Below are 15,614 nucleotides of genomic sequence, written 5' to 3' on the forward strand. Positions count from 1 at the left end.
GTCTCTTAGTACGCACGACTTGGACATCAGGTTCCTGAGAGGCACCAGGAGGTTAAACCCTTCTAGGCCATGCCTGTTTCCCTCATGGGACCTCTCCGTAGTCCTTCTGGGCCTTCGGAGAGCCCTGTTCGAGCCCCTAGAGTCAGTCGAGTTAAAGGCCATCTCATTAAATACCGCCCTCTTGACCATGCTCACTTCCATCAAGAGGTTCGGGGACCTGCAAGTGTTCTCTGTCAGCGAAATGTGCCTGGAGTTCGGTCCAGAAGACTCTCACGTGGTCCTGAGAGCCCGACCTGGCTGTGTGCCTAAGGTTCCCACAACCCCTTTCAGGTATCAGGTGGTGAGCCTGCAAACGCTGCCCCGGGAGGAGGCAGACCCAGCCTTATCATTGCGGTGTCCGGTGCGTGCTTTGCACATATACGTGGATCGCACGCATAACTTTAGATACTCTGAGCAGCTCTTTGTCTGCTTTGGTGGACAGCGGAAAGGGAACACTGTCTCCAAACAGAGGCTTGCCCACTGGATCGTGGATGCAATCACACTGGCCTACCAGGCCCAGGTGGTGCCCACCCCTTTGGGGGTTCGAGCCAAGGAGTGTGGCATCCTCGTGGGCACTGGCCAATGGCACCTCTCTAGCCGACATCTGCAGAGCAGATTGGGCAACACCTTGAGACGGTTTTACCCCATGTTCTATCAGGTACAAACAGGTATGTTTCATAATCCGGGGCAGCTGGCCGGGTGTACCACTTGCGTATAGCACCTTTCCCCTCCAGGAGATGAAGTCGTGCGCTCTTTTCTCCCATGCGAGATCATGAACCATGAACCCTGTATGTCCTTCCTCCCTAGCCCTCTGGCTCGCGAATTCAGCAGAGGAATACGTAGCCGAACCCAGTACGTGTGCTAAAATGCACTGTATTAGAGTAAGTGCTCCACAGGTGCGTGTTACCTCGGTAACCTCCTGTGATATATTTTCCGTGGCACGGTCTCCCTTTGGTAGATCTGCGTCTCCCTTGGGCAGAGCACGCTTCTGTGTTCTTACACACGCAGTAGCCTGCTTACACCTGCATCAGCTGGTTTTGTATATGGACCCTAGTGTATACGGGGTATACGGACCCCTAGGACAGAAGGGGAAAGTCTCGGTTACTGTCGTAACCCAAATTCTGTAGATTGAGCTTAACTTGTATTGAACCCAGAATATTATTTTAAAGTGAATGAGGACCAATTGTGTAGTAGTATCTGAAGAGGTGGGAATAACCAATCTCTAAATTTCATGTTGTTGCAACGCTATTGTGGGACATATAGGGGCCTACTGTGCACTGATCACCAAACAAATAAAAAACAATAATAATTAAAACACGTTGTGATTGAAACATTTCAATTAAAAATCGAAAAACGAAGAAACACCTGTAATATTTCTTAATTCATTTACAGAGTTTCTTTTTAAAAGTCACAAATGTCATTAACCTCCGTTCAAAGTAGTGAAGTTATTTAAAAGTCACACATATGTTCACTTAATTGTTTGTGATATTGTGATAAAATAAAACTAAATAGCATTATTAATATTTTAAAACATAATTATATTATTATATTATACACGTGGGCGTTTGAGCCCCTTTCCTCCACGCGTAAGCCAAGTAGGGATAGCTGCAGGCCGGATACCTCCAAATGGGGCGGGATCTCCAAAAGAGGGCGGCATTACTCCAAAAGGGGGCGTCCCTTCCTTTCACGGTTAAGGTTAGGGAAAGGATTAGGTTGTTATGGGCTTCTTATATCTGGAGGATTTGGAGTACACGCCCCTTTTTGAAGCAACGCTCTTCTCCTAGCAACAGCCACTACTGTCCCGCACGTGATCTCCATGGAAACGTCATCAAGCTGGAGAAGTCTTCCTGTTGCTGTAGTTGATCTAGCTGAGCATGGCAACAAAGGTAAGCGCTATTTCCGAACAGCGTTGTTTCTGCAGATATAAGAAGCTCAGTGTTTGAACATGAGGTATATGTATATCCAGCAAACTTTAACAAAACTGTCCCGCACAGCAGAAACCCAGATGAGATTAACTGCTTACCTTCAGTGGACAGTAGCCGGTGTGATAGAGCTAGTTAGCCTGCTAATATCCGAGGTGAACGTTTGCGTCTCTCGATGACATTGAGACAGAAGAGGACTTCAAGGAGGCTGGCTGAAAAAGCAAACGCACCAGACCTGTAGATACGCTGTAAAGTCTCATTGGTTGTTTGAACAGGTACCATGAAGCATATGATGCTAAACACTCCCTGAATAGAGCTGATATTTTTAACACCAAGCTTAATGCTGTATGTTACCCTGAAAAGATTTGCAAGAGGCATTCTACAATGTGAAAACTCTGCAAATACACCTTATGGCCAAAAGTGCGTGGACACCATATACGACACACTGACATGTGCTTGTTGAACATTTAGTCTATAGTTCTATCTTTAGGGTCTGGGATTTCTTAAGGCCAGTCAAATTCCTCCACAGTTCAACTCAGTAAACCAATGTATTATCCTCCTGAGACCCCCATGTCACTTCTGTGTGCATTTTTTTTTATTTGAAACTAGTAGCACATAGTAAACAAGAAGAAAAAAAAAATCTTCTTGACTTTTTTTCTAGAGCAAAAAGTTTTCTAAAAATGTATGTCCTCATATGTACAGTGTTAACAAACAAAAACATCTGGAACGTCTGTCAGAAAACAGCTCCACAGCACTCATCTGAGTACTTCATGTTTATCAGTGTGCCAAAGCGCGAAAAATGAACAAAATATTTAAAGCAGCATATAAAATTAAAATAGAGATGTTACTCTTTACAACCAAACAGTTTTCAGTGAAAACAATTAAAGAGGTTTCTAACTAGAGGCACTTTTGTTGGCGCTGCACCCTTAGAAGCAGTTCACGGAAATCGACACCATCGTGTTTGGTCACGTGACTGTGCGTCCTTAATCCTTGAATGACTCCTTAGAGTGTCCTGAACAGGATGCAGTGGGTTTAAATGAATTTAATTTATATGTTGCATATAGTGAATCTAAAATAGCTAGTCCTGGCATGAGGCCGCAGGGTCACAAGTTTATGGACCTCACTTTGTGCACAAAGAGGCTTAAGTGCACTCCATTCTACTTTAAATGTTTAAGAAGATTACATGGCTGTATGCTTGATTTTATGCACCTGTAATGAGTGTAGTTGAAAAACAAAAGTGGTGTCCATATTCGTTTGGCTACAAAGTGTAGCTATATTATGTTTTAAATGGAGGAGAATTAACTATGGTGCACCTTCTCCTTGATAACCATTACCAGTGGCAGCCCATCCAAAACCAGTATAAAGTCTAAAATAATGTTTTTAGAGAGCATAGATCCTAAGGTATGCAACCTAAATATCCCTGTCAATATTGTCCATGTGGAATAGATTTTAAAACTAAGCTAATTCTCAATTTGTTTTAATTGTATTTACAGGTAATGGTAAAGGGGGCTGATCCAGCAGAGCTCAAGTCCATTTTCCTGAAGGTATGTCACCGCTAAACTCCCCTGAAAGTTTCTTATAAGGGATTGGAGCCTTGGCACAACACCCAAAGCACCATCAGTGAGCTATAACTCTATCTGATGTAACCCTGTAATACATTTCTCATTACAGAAAGAATACCTGAGGATTAATTTAAAAATGCAACGAGCACTATATGAAACTCATAGTAAGTTCACATGAATATATGAAGCAGAGTTCCTTAAAAGCACAAGAAAATACTTTGCATGAATGAAGTATTTTTAATAAACAATAATGAACCTCTTACAACAAATGCATTTAACAACATGCCAAAAACAGCCTTACAAATGCTTAATTAATATTCCTATTCCTATTAACAATCAACTTTTTCTTGCTTTCTAATGTCTTTAGCTGTGAGGTTTTATTTGATTAATCTGTCTTGCGTTAGTAATACTACATTTTTACGATTGTCATTTTTGATCAATGTGATTTGTGATCCTTAATTGAGACATGTTTGGCCATACTAATGATCAGTCTTTTATGGAATAGTGATTTAAAATTATGTTTTGAATCAAGTAATTATTGTTATTTTATTTGTATTGTTATCAGATTCAAATGAATACTTTCAGTTTGCTGCTTTGAGAAATAGAATGCATTAATCTCATTAATACCTTCTTGAGAGTGTCACATTAAAAGGATAGTTCTCCCAAAAATTAAAATTCTCTTATTATTTACTCACCCTCATGCCATCCCAGATGTGTATGACTTACTTTCTTCTTCAGAACACAAAGGAAAATATTAAAACAAATATTCCAACTCTGTGAGTCCTTACATTGCAATTTTGAAACTCCAAAAGCTCATAAAGGCAGCATAAAAGTAATCCATAAGACTCCAGTAGTTAAATCTACACCGATCAACCAACATTAAAACCACCTGCCAAATATTGTGTAGGTCCCTCTCGTGCCACCAAAACGGCACCAACCCGCATCTCAGAATAGCATTCTAAGATGATATTTTTAATTGTACAGAGCGGTTATCTGAGTTACCGTTGGCGCTGCTTTGGTGGCACGAGGGGGACCTACACAATATTAGGCAGGTATTTTTAATGTTGTGGCTGATCGGTGTTATATCTTCAGAAGCAATATAAGTGTGCATGAGAAACAGATCAGTATTTATCTGGAAGTCATTTATTACTATACATCTCCACTTTCACTTCCACATGCTTCTTCTGTTGTGTTTGCAGCATTCTTTGTGCATATCGCCACCTACTGGGCAGGGAGGAGAATTTATAGTAAAAAAGGACTTAAATATTGATCTGTTTCTCACCCACACCTACTATATCACTTCTGAAGATATGAATAAAACCACTGGATTCTTATGGATTACATTTACTCTGCGTTTATGTGCTTTTTGGAGCTTAAAAATGTTGCTACACATTTACTTGCATTGTGAGGGCCTACAGAGCTGAAATATACTTCTAAAAATCTTTGTGTCAAGCAGAAGAAAGAAAGTCATCCACGACCACATGAGTAAATTATGAGATAATTAACATTTTTGGGTGAACTAACCTTGTAAGATGAAATAATTTTGGACCATTGCCACGGATGTTTAATAAACACTGAAATATTTATCTATTCTGTGATGCAGTGGACTCAGGATCATATGGTGTCTGCTCAGTATTCTTTCCCTTCATAGTATGCCAGTGTGGAGAGAAATGGAGAGCGCTACATGTCCCCAGAGGACTTTCTGTCCAAGTTTCTCCATGCTCAAACAGACATACGACTGTCCAAAGAGGCTACAGTCCTACTGGCAGGTGTTGTTGACCAGACCAAAGATGGGTTAGTATCTATTTCTCTGCTCTATTGTTTAATTATTGAGTTGTCTTTGGCCCTTTTAGCTGGTTATAGTTTGGAAGCAAATCAAAATATCCTACAAAACACAAAATACATTTTCCCACTAATACTAATTCCATGTTTAAGTAAAAATGAACAACACGCAGGGTGAATTTGTGTCTCATTAATAATTCATGACTTTTGTAAATTACAGTTTACAGTCCAGATGATTTCTAAACTAAGCGGTTGCTGTGAATTAGATATGGATTATGAGGCGTATTTTCCACTTTTTATCCTGCATTAGGATGAAGGGTCAGACATCTTAACACAGCACACTTTGTTCAGGTGCTGCTCCATCTAGGCAGCACAGCTCAACCCCTTTTTGCATTAATATGTATGCTTTTAATGATACATAATGATGGCCAATGATACGCAAGCGTAAATCCAAAAAGATTGTGCGTTGCTGTGGAAACCACATGGGCCGTGGTCCACGCAGACTGCATGTGGTCATGTAGCACACATTATTAGGGCTGCCTTAGACCAGGAGAGGTACACACGCACTGTAATTGCCTGTACCATTCAGCTTTTATGCTTTGTGCGACTTTGAAGATGGATAAATTGCTGCATCTCCACTATTAATGGATAACTATTTGTGAATCATATCTTGAGCTCTGTTTCTGAACATCATCTTTTTTATTTGCAGGGCTTTGAGTAAAAATAAGAGGATTGTTTGATTTAGTCAATTTCATGGAAAAATGTTCATAGAGTCTATCGGTAAGCATTATGCTTCAGTTTATTTTTGAAAGCAAGCACTTTTTTTGTATATGATTTGCACAATGTTTGTAGTTAACTGCATTTGGTAAATAAAGATCTGCATATACAGTGGATATAAAAAGTCTACACACCCCTGTTAAAATGCCAGGTTCTTGTGATGTAAAAGAATGAGACTAAGATAAATCATGTCAGAACATTTTCCACCTTTAATGTGACCTATAATGTGAACAATAAAAAAAAAAAAAAAAAAAACTGAAATCTTTGAGAAAAAAAAAAACAAAAAACAAAAAAACTCACAATAACCTGGTTGCATAAGTGTTCACACCCTTAAACTAATACTTTGTTGAAGCACCTTTTGATTTTATTACAGCACTCAGTATTTATGGACAGGAGTCATTAGCATGGCACATCTTGACGTGGCAATATTTGCCCACTCTTCTTTGCAAAAGCGCTCCAAATCTGTCATATTGCGAGGACATCTCCTGTGCACAGCCCTCTTCAGATCACCCCACAGACATTCAATTGGATTCAGGTCTGGGCTCTGGCTGGGCCATTACAAAACGTTAATCTTCTTCTGGTGAAGCCATGCTTTTGTGGTTTTGGATATGTGCTTTGGGTCGTTGTCGTGCTGAAAGGTGAACTTCCTCTTCATCTTCAGCTTTCTAACGGACACCTGAAGGTTTTGTGCCAAAATTGCCTGGTATTTGGAATGGTTCATAATTCCCTCCACCCTGACTAAGGCCCCGGTTCCAGCTGAAGAAAAACAGCCCCAAAGCATGATGCTGCCACCACCATGCTTCACTGTGGGTATGGTGTTCTTTGGGTGATGTGCAGTGTTGTTTTTGCGGCAAACATACCTTTTGGAATTATGGCCAAAAAGTTCAACCTTGGTTTCATCAGACCATAACACGTTTTCCCACGTGCTTTTGGGAGACTTGATGTTCGTTTTTGCAAACTTCAGCCAGGCTTGGATGGTTTTCTTGCCACAGTACCCCATAGCCCATTCATATGAAGAGTACGGGAGATTGTTGTCACATGTTGCACACAGCTAGTACTTGCCAGAAATTCCTGCAGTTCCTTTAATGTTTCTGTAGGCCTCTTGGAAGCCTCCCTGACCAGTTTTCTTCTCGTCTTTTCATCAATTTTGGAGGGACGTCCAGTTCTTGTTAATTTCTCTGTTGTGCCAAATTTTCTCCACTTGATGATGTCTTCACTGTGTTCCATGGTATATCTAATGCTTTGGAAATTCTTTTGTACCCTTCTCCTGACTGATATCTTTCAACAATGAGATCCCTCTGATGCTTTGGAAGCTCTCTGCGAACCATGGCTTTTGCTCTGAGATGCAACTATATTTGTGATTAATCACTTTAAATGATGGCAGGTGTGTAATGACTTCTATTTAACATGAGTTTGAATGTGATTGGTTAATTCTGAACACAGCCACATCCCCAGTTATAAGAGGGTGTGCACACTTATGCAACCAGATTATTGTAAGGTTTTTAATTTAAATTTTTACCCCACGAAGATTTCAGTTTGTTTTTCAATTGAATTGTTCACATTATAGGTCACATTAAAAGTTGAAAAAGTTCTGACATGATTTATCTGTCTCATTCTTTTACATCACAAAAACCTGGCGTTTTAACAGGGGTGTGTAGACTTTTTATATCCACTGTACATGGATTTTCTGAGGTTTTGTTTGAGTGGCAGCAGTGGTCAGAACCTCAGGATTGTGGAATGTTGCAAATTAAGAAACTTTAAATGTAGGCCCTTCGTTGTAGAATTATGATAGTCACCCAAAAATAAAAAATATTTTATCAGTTAATGCTGTGTCCCAAATGACGCACTATAGACTTATCCACTCACAATGTACACTATGCACTCAGCCATGTTGTGTGTGAATTTTCAGTAACACTTTACAATAAGGTTTCATTTGTTAACATTAGTTAACATAAACTAACAATGAACAATACTTATTAATCATTTTTATCTTTTTTTATTTTCTCCCCTTTTTCTCCCCAATTTGGAATGCCCAATTCCCAATGCGCTCTAAATCCTCATGGTGGCATAGTGTCTCGCCTCAATCCTGGTGGTGAAGGACGAATCTCAGTTGCCTTCATGTCTGATACCGTCAACCCGCACATCTTATCACCTGGCTTGTTGAGCACGTTACATAGCGTGTTTGGAGGCTTCACACCATTCTCCGCGGCATCCACGCACAACTCGCCACGTGCCCCACCGAGAGTGAACCACATTATAGTGACCACGAGGAGGTTACCCTATGTGACTCAACCCCAGGACAATTTGGTTGCTTAGGAGACCTTGGTGGAGTCACTCAGCACGGCTTGAATTCGCACTGACGACTTCAGAGGTGGTAGTCAGCATCTTTACTCGCTGAGCTAACGTGGCCCCCTATTAATAATTTTTTAATCATAGTTAATGTTATTTTCAACATATACTAATACATTTCTCAAATCAAAAGTTGTATTAGTTAACATTAGTTAATGCACTATGAACTAACAATGAACAGTTGTATTTTTATTAACTAACATTAACAAAGATTAATAAATGCTGTAACAAATATATTGATAATTGTTTATTCATGATAACTAATGCATTTTCTAATGTTAACAAATGAAACCTTATTGTAAAGATTTTTCGAAGTGTAGTATCCTCCAATATGTAACACTTACGACACTGAAGCATAGCCAAGTGCTCGCGTCTGCATGCACATACTTGCGTATAGTTTGTTTCGGAATTTACACTGTAAAATTACATAAAATAGTGCAGAAGTGTGCGGTTTTGGACACCGGTTATGACTGTCTTTCCTCTGTGGAACACAAAAGGAGATGTAATGCAGAACAATAGTCTCAGTCACCATTCACTTTCATTGTATGGACAAAAGATGCAATGAAAGTGAATGTTGACTGAGATTAGATTAGATTAGATTCAATTTTATTGTCATTGTGCAGAGTACAAGTACAAAGACAACAAAATGCAGTAACGGATTAACATGCTGCCCCTACTTTTGTGTTACATGGAGGAAAGTCATACAGGCTTGGAATAACCAGAGGTCTTGAGTCAGCGATGACAAAGTTTTCATTTTTTGACAAACAAACCCTTTAGGTATTTAGAACATTTCACATTTTACAGTCATGAGAATCATGAGAGGAAAAGCACAAATTACTTATTGTTTTCATTTCAATATTGTTCTACTTAAATAAGGAAAAAAATTTCGAAGTCCATGTTGCATAAGCTAAACAAGTGTCGCTAAAAGCTGTTATCTATCAAAAGCTGAATTTGTTTTTGTGAGTTTTCTTTGGAGCCGATGTTTTTGGTGAACTTAAAATGTTTTACAACTGAGGTAGGATTTCATCTGATTGAGATGATTCACAGGTTATCTCTGTTTCATGAGATGGATATAAACAGCATGACAACAACATTTTCTACCTCCTGCTGAGCTGGAATAAATCAAGTGATATGGTGACATCCATCAGGAACTGAATCACTTTTTCTTTATTCGCTCAGCCCTGTTTGAGCGGCATCCTTTTAACACTTCTGAATCATTCATTCAACACATGTAGACTTGCCTGCTGATTCAAAGATCTGCAAGACACATTCTCTCTTTCTCTCCTTCTCTCCTTTCTGCCCCTGTCCAATTTTGATGGAAAAACTCTTCAAGTGTGAAACTTCATAGTCTCTTGGGGGTTAAAACTTTGTAAAGAGCACATGCTGAGAAAATGGCAGTCCATACCCATGTACCTTCATGCTGGTCTGAGGTATGCACTCAGGGAAAGCTAAACCAGGCTGTGTCCCTACACATCCACTCTTGTCAGTGACAATGACAGGGCCAGAGCTTATTGAAGGTGCTCTCTCTTCACCTGTCATGGATAAAAGCTACTATGTTAAGCCACTGAAATAATAAGTCTGTAAATAGTGTTTCTGCTAAGGATAGTGTTTACCAGCATCTTTCTTGTTTAGAAACAACACAATTTAAAGGTTTGTGGCACCCGCTGGGTGATAGAAGAAAATGCTTTGTAAAATTTATGCCTAGATGTGAAACCTGTCCTGCTATTCTGATGAGTAAACAAACATTTAAAATGAATAACAAAGGAATATTCAAATTGTAGGAAAAATATATCATGAGACCAATGCATATCGCTATCACTGGCTGGGTATTTTGTGATTATAATACAGCATCACAATTTGATAAAATACTTTCCCATATCTAGTTTAATATGCAGATATAAGTAACCATAAATAAACCCTTTTGTAGCTTGATGACAAAGTTAAACACAGTGACGTCTGTGAGGCTTTCAAAGCATTGCTTTTTTGTTTGAGCTCTCAGAACAGCCTGACATTTGCTTAAACAATGGTGTGAGTATCTGTTTGTTGACCAGTGTATGATTGGGGAGTGTTTGGGAAACCTGTTTGAAAACCATTTTTAATTTGGCAGTTCTGTTTGCTGCCACTAGGGGTGCAGAAATGACATACTTTATGGAAAAGGACTGTTTTGTACATCCTGATCTGATAAAAATTACGTGACTGTGGTAACATTTTTTGCAAAATAATATCACATGGTCCCTTACATGTTGTGGCCAACGTAGACTCATTGAATGAATGTTACTATAACTGCATTTTTGCAAATGGACTTTTATGTACCGTATTCGTTTCGTTGCAGTTGCCTGATGAAATTAACACTAGAGGCACTACAGCAACTGTGCGTTTTATTCGCTTTCACACAAATAATGACTATATGGCTAATCACAATTCCAATGTGATTAGCTTCCGCAGTAGCTTCATTTGTGTTAGACATTGGACTCGTAAGACTGGGGTTCGAAACCATTCAAAGATACAAGCTGACACGTGAAATGAGTGTCATAGAAGCGACACAAGATAACGTGGTTGCTTTAAAAAATGTGCCTTTTCATTTCTCATTTTGTTTTTGGACACTTTCGGTTACATTATGATGTTGGTTAAGAATTTTGAGTATCTCATTTAGTTTTAGATCACTATTGGTTAGGTTTAGGTTAAAGTTTTAAATTAGGGATGTATGCTTTTTTCATTAAAACTTCTGGGAACTGCAGGAAACATGTAATAAGACAAGTAATTTTGTTTTGCAAAAATGTTTCCACGGACACATAATGTTCATGAGACTAGGCTGTTAGCGGCAGTACTGAAGTGAAATGTCCACTGTGTGTCGCTAAAAGCGAAATACATTTTCTCCCAAACTGATGAGCTTTTTAAGGTTAATACCCTGTCGAGTATTAAATTAACAAACCTACCTCCCTACCCTAAACCTTATACCTAAACTGAACCGAGAGTGTCATAAAACCAACTTTATTAGTTAAGCTACTGCGCAATTTGATCGCATTTGAACGAGGTTGAAAGTTAGTTGTTATGTAATGCAAACGTTAAATTGTATAAGCTTACAAATCATGCACTATATGAAATGTTTTTTTTCATGTCATAAGATGGCATTGTGTGAGGAAAGGGTGAATATTAAGAGTTTATTGAATGATAATCTGCTGTTTTACTTGGGATTTGTGTGAAAGGGTATGAAAGCCATTGTTGTTTTTGTGCCTTTCATGTTCATTTCACCGGTGCTGGTTCATTTCACTGCCACAGGCCACGTAAAAATAATTTTATCAAAAAAGCTATAGTTATGTGACCAGGTTGGATTTGATATCATTGTGCTAGTAATAACATGTTTAATAGTATTTGGAAATAAAAGGTTCCATGTAAATTGCCAATATTCTAAAAACATTTTCAGTGTTATATTTGAGGAATGTAAAAGTTTTTGCATACTGCACCTTACCGTGAACCATTCTGGTTTTGTGCCATGTTAGTTGATGGTTGGAGGATGTTTTACATTGAGCTTATTATCCGAGCAGTGGTCTAGTTTGTTTTACATGGCTACGCAAGCTCAGGTTTTTTTTGTTTGTGTATCTCTGTAATTGTTAGTCAAGGAACTGTTAATCAACCATCATAAACCTCATGTCTGGCATGCCGCTGGGGAAGATACATCCACTCTGTAACTGATTTTGGTGTGTGTTGATAGAACAGATACACTCCCAAAATCATTTTCAAGCCCAAACCTGATCTAAAATGAAAGTGATACCATCTGATGATTAGAAGGCCATCCCTGCCTTTAAATGGCTTCCGGGATCTGAGACATGTTTTAATCACTCACTAAGTTTGACTTTTTCTTTTTGTAAAAGCAGCAGCAGCTGTATCATTTCTGTTTGCTTTTTGTTTTTAATCATAGATGCCTGGGCCCAGCGTATCGCCTTTTGTAGCCCTCCACCCACTCTGAAACAACAGGCTCCTGTGCTCCAACTGTCAGCTTAGTTAATAAACCAATTACTCTTGACTCCACAATGTGCCTGATTTGGCATGCTGGAAGCACGCAAATTCTCAATTCCTTTGAATTTCATCAGTAACAAAATTAATTAGAGTGGCCACGAAAATGTAATCATTGCTCCCTGGAAATTGAAATAAATTAGAGATGCATGCATTGGGACTGCTCATTAGCAGTGACCTCACATAATTGCTGTATCCATTTGTAAAATTCATAATGGAGTTGAGGCAACTTTGAACTGTGCTTAAATAAAGACTAGATTGCTTGTTCCCCAGGGTTTTCTACGAATGTTGAAATGGCTTATTTGATGAGGTAGATACGTGTGTTTGTGTGCATGTTTATGTATTTTATTATGGCTTGGCAAATGTCATGCTCTCCATTATAATTCAGACTTTTAGTCATTTGCAGAAGTAATGCTGTTTCCGTATATTGATGTATTTGTTTTGATCTTTCTGCTGGTTTACTTGATTATTTGTCAAACAATGCAGTGGTCTTCCCTGCAAAGAGAAAGCATAGAAACTAAATGAAGTCAATGTATCATAAAGCATATGCTTATTTTATGATCCCCTTGTTTATCTCAAATTATTATACCAGTATTTCTGGCATGATGTGTATGGCAGGACTGTACATTTCCTTACTGTATTGCCACATTGCATCTTCTGTAATCACTTTGTGTACGTAGTTCTCAACCATCCTGAGGGCCTTATTTGAACTGGTCGCATTTTCAGTAAGGTAATGACATTTGACAGTCAAATTGGAAGCACTTCAGTCATGATTGGGATCATTGAATAGCCTGTTATGTCAAATTGTTTTGTCATTCACTTAATCTCTGGGCCTAGAATTGAAGCTGGACTGTGTGTTTAGATGTTTTGTACATCATAATTTTAGGCTGATAATTACAGTTAAACAAATCACTCAAGTGTCAAGTGTTCACAATAAAAATATGTGCTACCTTTTTTTGTTTGGCGACGGGAAGCAATAATCAGTGAGTGATACCCTCTCATCATACAATAATGAAATGCCAGGCTGGTGGACTGAAGTGTCTACAGTATGTAGGTTGTAAGTCTGTTTCTCTCCATCAGGTTGATCTCCTTTCCGGAGTTTTTGGCTTTTGAGTCTGTGCTGTGCGCTCCAGATGCTCTCTTCATGGTCGCGTTCCAGCTCTTCGACAAAACCGGAAATGGAGTTGCCACTTTTGGTAAGTTTTGCTTTCGGGATCTGTTTTAAAACTGTTCATCTGTTAATTTGTTACAGTCATTACATTAAGTGCTAAAAAGTGTATTAGTGGGTGAATCTCACAAAACCTGTCAAGAAAATGTCACATTATTTATTTACATGACAATTAAGCATGCCAATCATTACCACAATGCAACAACAAGAAAAGAGTGATTCTAGTTCTGATTTTCTCATTATCTTAATATCAAAACATTACTGTATATACTATTTAAATTGTAAAATATTTATACATCATTTTACTGCTTTTAAATTATGCTGATTTAAATTAAAACTTATTGTGTTACAGTTTTGTTTTAGAAAAAACTGCTGTTTTACGGTATTGAGAATCATTGTTGAAAATAATAGTAAGAACAAAAGTCAAATGTTTGGATGAATTACAGTTACGAGAATAAGTGGGTAAAATATGCATAATTGTTCTGAACATAATCTTAATGCTCCTAAATACAGGCTTCATTTTCTTTATGCATTTACATTTACATTTACATTTACATTTATGCATTTTGCAGACGCTTTTATCCAAAGCGACTTACAGAGCCCTTATTACAGGGACAATCCCCATGGAGCAACCTGGAGTTAAGTGCCTTGCTCAAGGACACAATGGTGGTGGCTGTGGGGCTCGAACCAGTGTCCTTCTGATTACCAGATTACCAGTTATGTGCTTACACCACCACCACTCCTAATTATGCAAAATATATTTTCTTTGTTTATTATTAATAGTTTGGGGTGAAATATGACCTGGACATTTCTTGAGACTTTCAGAGTTTCACTATAGAAGTGTAGTTAGTTTTGAACTATAAGGGAAGAGTTGACATTTTAATAGAGCAAGAATTTTCATCACATGGCTGTATTGATTTTTAAAGGAATTCTGGGCTTGATCCAATATTTAGTATTTTTTTATTGTCCTGTAGAAAAAGACCTCAGCTTAGAGGTAGGCCGATATATCTGTTTTACAAATTAATCGGTGCACATGGTTGGTTTTTGGAACTACGATTTGTTGGAACAATTCTATGGTGATAGTTGTCCATAGATTTCATAATTTGTTTTTAACATGTCAAGAGTCCCTGATGTTTTTCGGCCTTGTTTACACTTAAAAATCCTACATTATGCACCAAATCGTAATTTTTTGTGGGTTATTATTGGGATTTTGGTTGAACAATAAACTGTATCTGGGATTCTATTCATTTTAGACACTTTGTATTTACCCATCATTGTACAGAAGAATAAGATTTGTATTTATTTACATTCTATAAATCGATTTGAAAAAAGAAAACAAACAGCCAGTTAATTGGTTATCGGCCTTTCCCATCACCTTAGTTATCGCTATTGGCAAAATCCACTATTGGTTGACCTCTACTTCAGCTATGAAGTTACCTCATGAGAGTATAATGCCAAAGCATCTTATGTTAAGCACCTTAAGTTGAGTCACCTGACTCAATGCAAAAGGCTGAGGTTAAGTAGTTTAATCTAAAATCTTACTTAGACAGCTCTCTGTCACTACAAAGTATTACCTGACAGGATCAGGAATGGAAGAACTCCTAATCGGGTTTATTCAAGCACTGTCAGAGATCTTTAAAATGCAGCTTGATTTTAAATGGTCCCTAGTGGACATCAATATAATCTTACACTGTACATTCATTGTGGTTATTTGATGCCAGACAAGACCAAAGATAGAAGAAGAACAAGGAATTGTACAGTTATAGTAATACAGCAACATTATTAGACGTTGCTTGTGCTGTTACCTTTATTCTTCATTATACGTTTGTGCAAAAAGACTGCACGTGTGTATTTCATGCGTTTCAAATTTCCCTAATTGACTTAATTTGCCTTCTGTAGGTGAGAGCTGTCAGATCAGCTTATTTAAAATGCACAATACAAAGTACCTAGGCAGAGAGAAAGAGACTTTCATCAACCTGTTTCACTCAATGGGGAAAAGAT

General features: G+C 38.2%; 1 protein-coding gene across 1 annotated transcript in view; it reads left to right on the forward strand.

Annotated features, from left to right (window-relative positions):
* Positions 1-1,907: 1,907 nt before the first annotated feature.
* Positions 1,908-15,614, forward strand: part of LOC127619831 (electrogenic aspartate/glutamate antiporter SLC25A13, mitochondrial-like) — a 53,643-nt gene continuing 39,936 nt past the window's right edge. The window contains 5 exon segments of the mRNA XM_052092845.1: positions 1,908-1,925; positions 2,037-2,236; positions 3,455-3,505; positions 5,175-5,317; positions 13,526-13,641. Coding sequence (XP_051948805.1) covers positions 3,458-3,505; positions 5,175-5,317; positions 13,526-13,641 — 307 coding nt within the window. The 5' untranslated portion in view covers positions 1,908-1,925; positions 2,037-2,236; positions 3,455-3,457.

This window comes from Xyrauchen texanus, chromosome 26 (genome assembly GCF_025860055.1).
Source record: "Xyrauchen texanus isolate HMW12.3.18 chromosome 26, RBS_HiC_50CHRs, whole genome shotgun sequence".
NCBI classification, from domain to species: Eukaryota; Metazoa; Chordata; class Actinopteri; order Cypriniformes; family Catostomidae; genus Xyrauchen; species Xyrauchen texanus.